This window comes from Pongo abelii, chromosome 15 (genome assembly GCF_028885655.2).
Source record: "Pongo abelii isolate AG06213 chromosome 15, NHGRI_mPonAbe1-v2.0_pri, whole genome shotgun sequence".
Lineage (NCBI taxonomy): Eukaryota > Metazoa > Chordata > Mammalia > Primates > Hominidae > Pongo > Pongo abelii.
Window position 1 is genome coordinate 56,763,767 of NC_072000.2, and position 12,612 is coordinate 56,776,378.

Consider the following 12,612-nt stretch of genomic DNA (forward strand, 5'->3'; position numbering starts at 1 on the left):
CACCATACCCAGCTAATTTTTGTATTTTTAGTAGAGACGGGGTTTCTCCATGTTGGTCAGGCTGGTCTCGAACTCCCGACCTCAGGTGATCCACCCGCCTCAGCTTCCCAAAGTGCTGGGATTACAGGCGTGAGCCGCCGCGCCCGGCCCAAATCTTTTCACCGTGGGTTTACAGGCATACGCCACCACACCCAGAGAATTTTAAAAAAATTGTTTTTTAGAGAGGAGGGTCTTACTATTTTGCCCAGGCTGGCAAACTCCTTTTAAAAGATATTGAAAGCCATCTGGTTTATTATTTTTATTTCAAAATATAATAATTAATGGATGAAATTTTACAGTATTATATACAATTTACTGAGTCAGCTATCAGTTCCTTTTTCTGATTTTTTCTAGTTGCCATTCTTGATATTTTCTAGGTAATCTAAACTGAGTTGTATTTTCAAGTACTCTTAAAATACTTTAAAAAATTTTAAATTGAGCCGTTTAATTCTTTGCTTAAAGGTGATGGGTGTTTCATTTTCTGTATGGCACCACGTGATTTTAAATTGAACTCTTCATTTATTAGTCATTTGGTTATAAACTCAGCATAGATTGCGCAGAATTTTGAGAGAGGAGAAACTATAGCTTTCCTTTCGGATGCCACTGTCTGGTGGGTAGCATGTTTTGCCTGTTTGTTCTTATGTTAAAGAAGGGCTCTACGTCCTATCTGGAAAGGGCGGAGCTGGCTCGGACCGCCCCACTGCCTTTCCCAGGACCTTCACTCGTCCTGTCCCACCGCAGCCCCGCCTCCTCCACGCCGGGTGAGCTGTGGCCTAGCAGCATCCGAGGCTCCGCCCCCCCCACCCCCCAGCGTCTGCGCTCTAGCGAAGGGGCGGAGCAGGGCGGTGGCACGCTGACACCTGGCGGCGGCGGAGGGCGGGCAGAAGGCGAGCGTGGGCTGGGATTGGCTGAGGCGACGCGGGTGGAGGGGGCGGGAGGGAGGCGGGGAGACGGTTGTTGGGTTGGTGCCTGTGCTGGATCCTGGGCGGCCTGAGGGGTGCGGAGACTCTGGGGGAGGGAGACGGCAGCGGCATGGCGGCCGGGTGTAAGACGCCCGACCCTCCTCTTCCCTGTCTTCGCCGCCGCCGCCGCTGGAGTCACTGGGACCCTCTAGTCTGCGTGTGTTAGTTGTAAGCCCGCTGCCTTCCTGTCAGCCTTCCGCTCCGCCGGCCCTCCTTCCTTCCACCGCCGCAGCCAGCCCTAGGGTCGGCCGGCTGTGTAACACTCTCCCACCCCACCCACCAGCCCGCGGGCCAGCACCATGGAGGACGTGAAGCTGGAGTTCCCTTCCCTTCCACAGTGCAAGGAAGACGCCGAGGTGAGTCGCTCCCGTGGCTGCCACGCACAGGCCTCTCCCTGTGGCTCCGGCCGAGGGGCGACCCCAGTCCCCAACCGTCTTAGCCCCCACCTGCGCGGGCGCCCTGCCTCCTGAGGGCGTCCCGGGACCTCTGAGGCCGAGCAGTCGGCTCCAGTCCCCACTGAGTTCCTCGTCCTCTCCAGACCCCGCGGAGGGTCTGGTGTACTTACATTTGAGAAGAGGAAAAGCAATCCCTTAGTCCCTAGGCTTGGCATCCAGGACTGACCTGGAGTAAGGTTCCTCTTTTATTGTCAAAGTAACAAGAGAGCGAAGTTGGTTTAGTCTCCTTTTGAGGAATATCTGTGGTGTAAACGATTCACTTGTGGGACACATGGCCCCACATGTGGAATAGACTCGGCGCCTGAAGTTTGGAAGCGCGCCTTCGAAAAGTTTCCCCAAGTTTTTTGTTTGTTTTTAGACAAAGCTATGACCCGCACAATAAAGTGTCTCAAAGTTAGCTCATCTGAATCTGAGAACTCTTAATTAGAAATCTTGACCTTTGGAGGAAAATTAATATTGAAAGTAAAATTCTATATACCTTTTCTCCTGGTTTCTAATTTGTGGCTTAGATCCCTGCCTGCTGTTTCTACTCGGATTTTTTTTTCATCTGTTGCTAGTTTAACATTTTACGGCATTGCAGACTACTAAATTAGAATTTTCTGGAGGCTAAATTAACAAGACGAAGATACTCAGCTATACTTCAGTAGGATTAAGAAAGAAAATCTAACATCGCTAGTTAAAAATACCTTTAAAGTAGTTGGGAAAAATAAAGCCCTATTTTTAGGAGACCATTCAATTTATTCCGAATATTTATTCTATTGAATATCTTCATTTGAGGTTCGCTTTTTTTTTTTTTTTTTTTTTTTTTTTTTTGAGACGGAGTCTTGCTCTGTCGCCAGGCTGGAGTGCAATGTGGCGCGATCTCGACTCACTGCAACCTCCGCCTTCCGGGTTCAAGCGATTCTCCTGCCTCAGCCTCCTGAGTAGCTGGAACTACAGGCGCGCACCACCACGCCCAGCTAATTTTTGTGTTTTTAGGGGAGACGGGTTTCACCATTTTGGCCAGGGTGGTCTCGATCTCCTGACCTTGTGATCCGCCCGCCTCGGCCTCCCAAAGTGCTGGAATTGCAGGTGTGAGCCACCGCGCCCGGCCTAGGTTCACATTTTTGTTTGGAGGGCTCTCTTGTGGTATTGATGCTGGACAATTACATTTGTTTTAAGAGTAGAGACTTTGTGACTATCACTGTTGCAAAATGGAGTGCAGTGGTGCGATCTCTGTTCACTGCAGTCTCGAACTCCCACGCTCAAGCCATCCCTTCACCTCAGCCTCTGGAGTAGCTGGGACCATGCCGGGCTAATTTTTATTTTCTTTTTCTTTTTGTAGCGATGGGGTTTTTCCTCAGGCTGGTCTCGAACCCTTGGCCTCAAGATCCTCCCGCCTTGTCCTCCAAAAGTGTTAGGATTACAGGTGTGAGCCACTGCACCTGGCCCAAGAATATACTCTTGGTTTTTTTTTGTTTTTTTGAGACAGAGTTTCACTCTTGTTGCCCCAGGCTGGAGTGCAGTGGCGCTATCTCGGCCCACCGCAGCCTCTGCCTCGGGTCCCAGTTCAAGCAGTTCTCCTGCCTAAGCCTCCTGAGTAGCTGGGATTACAGGCGCGCACCACCATGCCCAGGTTTTTGTTTTGTTTTGTTTTGTTTTTTTGAGAGGGAGTCTGGCTCTGTCGCCCAGGCTGGAGTGCAGTGGCGCTATCTGGGCTCACTGCAAGCTCTGCCTCCCGGGTTCACGCCATTCTCCCGCGTCAGCCTCCCGAGTAGCTGGGACTGCAGACACCCGCTACCACACCGGGCTAATTTTTTTGTATTTTTAGTAGAGACGGGGTTTCACCGTGTTGGCCAGGATGGTCTAAAACTCCTGACCTTGTGATCCGCCTGGCTTGGCCTCCCAAAGTGCAGGGATTACAGGCGTGAGCTACCGCGCCCGGCCAATATACAATTAGAAAACAGGAGGTCATATTTAGGCTAGTTATAAAAATGAATTTATGCTTAACATACAATAATGTGAATGAAGAGTATGCTTTTATTTATTTATTTATTTATTTTTTGAGACGGATTTTCACTCTTGTTGCCCCAGCTGGAATGCAGTGGTGCGATCTCCGCTCACTGCAACCTCCGCCTCCCAGGTTCAAAAGATTCTCCTGCCTCAGCCCCCTGAGTAGCTGGGATTACAGGCGCACGCCACCACGCCCGGCTAATTTTTGTACTTTTAGTAGAGACGGGGTTTCACCATGTTGGCCATGCTGGTCTGGAACGCCAGACCTCAAGTGAAAGGTCAACAAATCTTATTCAACGGTTTTTATAGAACTTCATCTCCATCCCCTCCCATTGAGGTGTGTGTGTGTGTGAGGCTGAGAGTTCAACCCTCTTGTCACATGGTCTTTCTGGTGACTGGCCCCACCCTAAATCACTTCATTAGCATAATCAGGTTTGATTAAAAATAGTGGCTCATAAATAACCAAAGACACTCCTATTAGAAAATTCCAAGAGTTTTAGGCGGACAGTGACAGGAACTGGAGAGAAAGACCGTGTATTTCATATTGTATCAAGGACGGAGGTAATGCTTAAAGCTAGTGGATAATGATGCAAGTATTGTCTGTTGAAAGCCAATTCATTCCATATTTCATAATATTGCATGTTTGGTATCTTTTGGTTGCAAGCAACAAAAACGAACTTAAGAAAAAGAAGAAGTAATTAAATCTGGCCGGGCGCGGTGGCTCACGCCTGTAATCCCAGCACTTTGGGAGGCCGAGGCGGACGGATCACGAGGTCAGGAGATCAAGACCATCCTGGCTAACACGGTAAAACCCTGTCTCTACTAAAAAAATACAAAAAAAAAATTAGCCAGGTGTGGTGGCGGGCGCCTGTAGTCCCAGCTACTTGGGAGGCTGAGGCAGGAGAATGGCTTGAACCCGGGAGGCGGAGCTTGCAGTGAGCCGAGATCTAGCCACTGCACTCCAGCCTGGGAGACAGAGCGAGACTCCATCTCAAAAAAAAAAAAAAAAAAAAAAAGTAATTAAATCCAGAAGGGTAGTGGTGCAGCTAGTTTCAAGGATTTGACCAAACCCAGGTATTATAAAGCATCAGAACTGCCTTTGTCTCTCGTGAGTTCTTATCTCTACTTTCTCTCAGAGTCTCTGCTTTCTCTCTGGCTTCTCCAAGATGTGAAGCTTGGCCATCTGGGGTCACACCTTTATGAGCTTGGTTATTGAGGAATAAAACTGAACACTTCCAGCTTCTGTGTTTGAAATCTAGAGGAATCGCCCAATTTAGGTCACGTTCCCACACTTTGGATCAGTCACTGTAGCCAGGAACGGGCAGATACAATGAGGGGCCCCATCTAGGTCATATCCCTAATTCCTTGGCTAGAGGAGTGAAGTTTATTGTTGGTAGCCCTCCCATCAAAACCATAGGAACATTTCCACAGGTAGAGAGTACTTTCTGGGCTGATAAAACTATACATAGGGGCCATATAAATAAACTATTAAATAGGAGCATATAGTTATTCATAATAAACTGACTAATAAAGCACTGTTAATTTTCTGATCTCCAGTGAGATAATGTAAAGTGTCAAATGGTCTTAAGTAGTTAGAGTGATCACCCAGCATTGTTTCTTTGACTTAGGGAGCACTACCTGGAAAGCCAAATTACAGACCAAATTTAATAAAAACGGAATTCAAGCAGAGAGTTCAGTGAATGCTTTTAATGTTAATGTGATCAAGCTATGATAGTTTGATGATTCTGTCACCTCTACAAGAATATTACTTTCACGTTTCTTGAAATATTGGTATTCTTTGTATAGGACAGTGCTAACAAAAATTTAGTATAGATCAGTCAGTTTGCGAAAAGATTGTTACTTTTTTTGTTTAAAACTTTTTCATGGATTTCCATTGCTTTGAAGATGAAGTTTAAACCCTTGACATTATTTCCAGGGTCCTGTATGGTCTGGCATCTGCATACCTCTCTAACCTCATTATGAGCTACTCTTCTTCCTCCTTTCTCTGTAAGCCCTAGCCATATTTATCTTCTCTCAGTTCCTGGAATGCTTTAATTTCCACCCCCCGCCCTCAGGGTCTTTATGTTTGCTATTTTCCCCTGCCTTGGCTGCCAGCACCTTCCTTACCCTCACCTAATTAACTGCTTACCCTTGGGTTAGATCCCACTTTAGGCAACATTTCTTCAGAGAAGCTTTTCCTGTTTGCCAGTTTCTCTAACTCCTTTCCTCGTCCTCTAGACTGGTTCAGTTCCCCAGGTACTATATAGCACTTGGTACTTTAACACTTACCTTTGTAACACTTACAATTTTTGGTCATTGTCTATTTTCCATTTAGACTGAACCTTTCATAAGAGAGCTTAGATATTAGGAAGAAGGAGCAGCTGATAGTACCAATTTTTAAACAAATTGGTTATAGCTGGGGCTATTGGTTTTATAATTTAAAAGTTAATGTTTTATCTTCTCTTGTGATAGAAAATGAAATATTTATTTCCATTGCAGTTGAGCAACTTTCCATGTTTCCCTTTCCATTTTTCTTGTGAATCCTGTAGTACAGGATCAAAGATAGGAATTACTTAACATACCTGGCTGAGGATTCCTTTTCTAGCTCCTTTATTTAGAATGGTGCTTTTTAACCCTTACTGTAGAGTAAGGAATTTTTTAAAAATACTGATGCCTGGACCCTACCAGCACCTATTGTAGTTTAATTTATCTGAATGAAGCTAGATGATTCTAATGTGCAGTCAGGTTTAAAAATTGCTGGTTTAGAAAATATCTTACTTGAGTACTCTTCTGCACCTCCAGTCCCTGCCCACCCTCTCTTTTTATTTGAGTGAAACATTTTCTTTTCTCCTTTGATTTAAGCAAAGATCAAGCTTGGTGTGGGAATTAAAGGAAAAGGACTTTGGAGGGATTTACCTACTTTTTGTAGGAGAGAAACTGCAATACTAACTTTTCTGTTTTGTGGAATGTCCCAGTGCAAGTCTGGTATTCTCATGTTTTTTTTCTTCCCCAAACTGTTGCCCCCCACCTCCAGCCTATGTACAATTTCTATTCTATTTTAGTATTGTGTATATAGGATTCGGCACTATCCTCAAACGTATGAACATATCCCCTGTGGATAAGGGGGGACTACTGTATTTGTAAAAGTTCGTATGTCATATTTCAATCCATATAAGAATTATTTTATCTAGTGGTTACAGTCTGTATCCTTCATTGATGTGTTTATTTGAGGGTCTTTGAACATTTTTGTAACTTTGTTTTCTATCCACAATGCAGTTTTATAGATCATTTTTATGGGAAGGAAGGAGATAATTCTGAAGGGTGTTTTAACATGTGGTACCTTCTAGCTCATGTTGATTGAAAGATTTTCAATTGTGAATTAATTTTTCTCAGAATCATGGTGTGTTTCACAATAGAGGGTTATTTTGGTTTATCTGGCTTACCTTGGTTTGGTTAATGTGGTTGAACTGCTTGGCTACTCATAAGGTTTGGGAAATTGATTTCTACTAATTAATTACAATAGTAGCTTAAAATAGATCATTGGTGGTGATATGGAGATGCCTCCATTAATACCACGGTCTCTAAAATGATAGATTTCAGGAGTAGTGTGAACAGGCTGAGATTAAGTGTGATAGCGGCAAGACTTGTTTATTAGACACGTGTTCAGACAGATGGATATGTGGTAGAAGAAGACTATGAGCATTCAGACTTAAAATCTTCATTAGTAGAATCCATAGACAGGCAGGGTTTTTTTTTGTTTTGTTTTTTTGTTTTTTTTTTAACAGGTTGGAGTGCCGTGGCAGGATCTCGGCCCACTGCAAGCTCCGCCTCCCGGGTTCACGCCGTTCTCCTGCCTCAGCCTCCCGAGTAGCTGGGACTACAGGCGCCCGCCACCATGCCTGGCTAATTTTCTGTATTTTTAGTAGAGACGGGGTGTCACCGTGTTAGCCAGGATGGTCTTGATCTCCTGACCCTGTGATCTGCCCGCCTCGGCCTCCCAAAGTGCTGGGATTACAGGTGTGAGCCACTGCGCCCAGCCGGCAGGCAGGTTTAAGGTTTGTTCTGTAGGTGGTAATCTGGGTTAGGGCAGCAAAGAAGGTGGATTCTGAGATCAGCATCTGATGATAACACCAGGAATAGTTCCAAATGAACTTTTCTGTGAGAGAAAGCTTTCTAGGTTTCAAAGGATCCATACCTATTGCAGTAATTACTGATGTTCTCTGAAGAAGGCTTCTTATCTGTCCTGTGACTAGGAATAATTTTTCATTCTCTCCTACTATACAGCTTGCTTTTCCCCCCTTATAATATCTTCCATATATATATCTCAAGAGAGTCTTTCATGTTGTATTACATATAACCTTATGGAAAGCTCAAAATTTCTTTGAAGCCCCTTGTTTTGCTAAAAGATTCAGGTAAATTTTGCATTCTATCCCATATGTGCCTGTTTGTTTTAATATAAAAATTGTTTAAATTAGTAACCAGTGAAAATACTGTTTCTCCCTAAATAATTTTTTTGATAAAATTGATACTTCAGTGGTTTTGAGTGTCTTTTGGCATATTGCCAAACGAAGGTGTTGAGGAAATGCCACTCCAAAATATGACACCTTAGTATATTGATTACTTTAAGTTGGAAGTACTTGCAAAGTAGCAAATGCAAAGAAAGACTTTCTCTGAACTCCTGTTACCTACCTAAGGACAGATCCTCCAAAAGAAGCTCAATTTGCTCCTAGGGAGTTTGATCAACCAGGGAAGATTATCTCTTATCACTGGAGAGGAAAGTAAAAGTCAGCACTACACCCAGACAAACTGAAACAAAGTATCATCTATTATTATTCTAAGGGCCCATTTATCTTTCTCCAGAATTATTCTTCTGAATTGCCTGTATACCCCTACCCCCATCCTATATAAACGGTATATAAACTCCTAAATATCACTGTTTTTTTTGTGTGTGTACACTTTTCTTTCCTGTGATACCCCCATGCACATAATAAATTTGTATACCTTTTCTCCTTTTAGTTTATTTCATAGACTGGTTTTAAGTATCACGGATTTTGTTTGTTTGTTTTTGGTATACACTTTTTAAAAATATCACTGGTTTTTTTTTTTTTTGGTATACACTTTTCTTTCCTGTGATACTCCCTTACACATAATAAATTTGTATACCTTTTCTCCATTTATTTCATAGACTGTTATCGAATCCTGACGGTAGAGGGAAAGTCTTCCTTCCCTTATACAAGTATTTCCCAGAATATATGTACACCATTCCTTGATATGTGTTGCCCTATTTTTTTTTTCTTTAATTACACAAAATTTAGTGATTTCACTTTAGATAAATTCAAAAGTACACATTTCTTTAATTGATGTTCTTCTTTCTCACAGCTCTGACAAGTTGCTTCAGGAAGATAAGGCTGGCTGTTAGACTACTTGAGAATCTTTTAAAAAGAAAAAAGTCAATAGCATTTAGTGCAGTAGATCTCTGAAATGCATCTATTTTGTGCTTACTCTGTGTCAGGCACTGTGCTTATCATTAGGAGTACTATGACTAAAAAGAGTCTTTGGCCTAAAGTCTTTAAAAACTGTTTTCTTTTTCCTTTCTTTCTTTTTTTTTTTTTTTTTTTCCTTGAGATAGGATCTGTCTCTGTTGCCCAAGCTGGAGTGCAATGGCACTATCATGACTCACTGCAGCCTCGACCTCCCAAGCCCAAGTGATCTTCCTGCCTCAGCCTCCCAAGTAGCTAGGACCTCAGTCATGCACCACCACCGCACCTGGCTAATTTTTTAATTTTTATAGAGATGAGGTCTCCCTATGTTGCCCAGGCTGGTCTTGAACTCGGGCTCAAGCCATCCTCCTGCCCCAGCCTTCCAAAGGGCTGGGATTACAGGTGAGAGCTACCATACCTGGCTAAAAAAAATCGTATATAAAAAGATTACCATAACACATTGGTAAGTTAAAGAATCTAGGCCGGGCGTGGTGGCTTATGCCTGTAATCCCAGCACTTTGAGAGGCCGAGGCAGGTGGATCATGAGGTCAGGAGTTCAAGACCAGCCTGGCCACTACTAAAAATACAAAAATTAGCCGGGTTTGGTGGTGGGTGCTTGTGATCCCAGCTACTCGGGAGGCTGAGGCAGATAATTGCTTGAACCCGGGAAGCAGAGGTTGCAGTGAGCCGAGATCGTGCCACTGCATTGCACTCCAGCCTGGGCGACAGAGCGAGACTCCGTCTCAAAAAAAAAAAAAAAGGAAAGTATCTAGTAAACAATTACGTTTCCCTCATTGCTGGCTTAGAAATTACATGCTTTATTTCTATTCTGTTAATATCCATAAATTAATCATTATTTTATGCAGCCAATATTTGTTTAATTGTAACTATATGTTTGCCGTAAAGTTCATTCTTATGTTGAAAGACTGTATAGTATATTGATTAAGAGAATGAACTCTGGATTCAGACTATCTGGATCCAAAATCAAGTTACTTAGGTTCTCTATGACTAAAATAGACAATGATAGTATCCCTTCTTCAAAGAACATCTTAACTTTTTTTCTTTAAAGATATTTTTCTGAGCATATATTCTTAATTAACAGTTATTTTTGTTCTGCCACTATGAATGAATTATTCGTGTCCTCTGGCTTCTGTTCATGCAATTGAGAAGTCAGTGTCCATCTGATTGTCCTTCCTTTGTATGTAATCTGTCTTTTGTCTAGTTGATCTTTTTTAATAAAGGGAAACTTTATATAGTGTAACGTACAAATAGTAAGTGTACAATTCATTGAGTTTTTTTTTTTTTTTTTTGAGGCAGAGTCTCGCTCTGTCGCCCAGGCTGGAGTGCAGTGGCGCCATCTCGGCTCACTGCAAGCTCCGCCTCCCGGGCTCACGCCATTCTCCTGCCTCAGCCTCCCGAGTAGCTGGGACTACAGGCGCCCGCCACGACGCCCAGCTAATTTTTTTGTATTTTTTAGTAGAGACGGAGTTTCACCGTGTTAGCCAGGATGGTCTCGATCTCCTGACCTTGTGATCTGCCCGCCTCGGCCTCCCAAAGTGCTGGGATTACAGGCGTGAGCCACCGCGCCCGACCGAGTTTTGATAAACATACACTAATGTAATCCACCCCATCAAGATGCAAGAATATTCTATTAGCATAGGAGGTTACATCTATTTCCAGGCATTTCCTCTCCCATTCCACAATAGGAAACCAGATTTCTATCAACATAGATTAGTTTTCCTTGCTCTTGAACTTGATACAAATGGAATCATGCAAATGGACTCTTTTGTGTGTGGCTTTCTTCACTGAGCATAATGTCAATGAAATTCATCCATGTTGTTGTGTTTATGAGTACTTCATAGACTTTTATCCCTGAGTACTATTCCTATGTATGAAGAGACCATAGACATTTGAGTTCTTTGAGACTACAATAAATAAAGCTGCTGTAAATATTCATGTACAAGTCTTTGTGTGGATATATGTTTTTATATATATATATGTATGTATTTTTTTTTGGTAAAGCCTAGGAGTGGAATGGCTAGATATTATAATTGGGTAGGTGTATGTTTACCATTTCATTTTACATTCCCACCAGCAATGTATGAGAGTCCCAGTTGCTCCACATCATCACCAGCATTTGGTGTTGTCAGTTTTTTTAACTTTAACCATTCTAGTGGTATGTAATGATATCTTTTGATTTTACTTTTGAGTTTCGTGTGTGTGTGTGTGAGAGAGAGATGGAGTCTCACTCTGTCACCCAGGCTGGAGTGCAGTGGTGCAATCTCGGCTCACTGCAACTTCTACCTCCCAGATTCAAGCAACTCCTGCCTCAGCCTCCCGGATAGCTGGGACTACAGGCGTGCCACCTCCATGCCTGGCTAATTTTTATATTTTTAGTAGAGACAGGGTTTCACTATGTTGCCCAAGCTGGTCTCTAACTTCTGGGCTCAAGTGATCCGCCTACCTCAGTCTCCCAAAGTGCTTGGTAATTTACAGGCGTAAGCCACCGCACTTGGCCTATTCACTGATTTTTAATTTCAATTATACTTCTTATTTCTACATATTCTGTGTTTTTAAAAATCAATTTCTTAGTCTTTGGTCATATTTTGATGCTCTAATTTCTTTAAATTTTTTATATTTTTCGTTATTGCTTATAATATCTGCAGTTTTATAAGTGTAACTCAGCTGTTTCTGCTTCCTGTGGTGGCTTATTTCCTGTTTTTAAATTAGTTTTTGATTGTGAGCTTGTTGGGACTTTATCTGTGTGAATTATTTCTGATCTAGGTTTAAGGTGTGTTTTTCTAGAGAATATGCATTTGCTTCTTCCAGGAATCCAGGGATGCAATCTACCCAGGACCACTTACATTAAATTCTCACTTGGCCTCACAAAAGTAATTGAATTCTAACCCCAAACTTAAGTGGATGCCATATTGTGGTTAGGAAGACCCTGCTCTACCACTACCAATACCTACTCAGAGCCAAAGCTAGGAAAGACAAGAGTACTCACTTCTGTGGGCTGAATTGAGTTTTTGTTTTTATTTCCTTCCCTAGTTTATCTTTCACTGAGGATGTTGCCTTTGGCAGTTGTAGCTTTTTGGTCTTGATCTGAGTTCGACTTTGAGCAGATCACAGACTTTGTCTTATGTTTACAAGTACATTTCCACTTAAAATAAGGCCATAGTGAAGATGTAGAACAACTAGAAGTCCCATACATTGCTGGTGGGAGTGTACAGTGGTTTTGGAAAACTTTTGGCAGTATCTAGTGAAGCCAAACATAGGCCTACCCTGTGTCAAAAGACAAAATTACAACAAATTTAGCTTAAAAATCTAACTGGCTTTTATTAGTGGTTCATAAATCAGGCAGTGTGTCATCAAAAGATTTAGAAAAGGCATTTCAGTGTGCTGAGCAGAGGAAGTTGAATTTATAGGCAAAATCTAGCTAAATAAAGCAGAAATGAAACAAAGTGGACTGGTCATTTCAAAGTTAGTTTCTTTATAGTGTTAAAACACAGGGGGCTTCCTTATGCTGGCTCGTGATAACTGGCCTCCTTCTGATTGATTGCTATGAATCTTTGGGGTTTTTTTTGTTTTTGTTTTTGTTTTTGTTTTTGTTTTTTTTTTTTTGAGATGGAGTTTCACTGTTGTTGACCAGGCTAGAGTGCAATGCCACGATCTCAGCTCACT

General features: G+C 42.5%; 1 protein-coding gene across 1 annotated transcript in view; it reads left to right on the top strand.

Moving 5' to 3' along the window:
• The first annotated feature begins 1,039 nt into the window (after nucleotides 1-1,039).
• Nucleotides 1,040-12,612, top strand: part of STYX (serine/threonine/tyrosine interacting protein) — a 43,788-nt gene continuing 32,215 nt past the window's right edge. Inside the window, 1 exon segment of the mRNA NM_001159848.1 lies at nucleotides 1,040-1,357. Within this exon segment, the coding sequence (NP_001153320.1) occupies nucleotides 1,301-1,357 (57 nt within the window). The 5' untranslated portion in view covers nucleotides 1,040-1,300.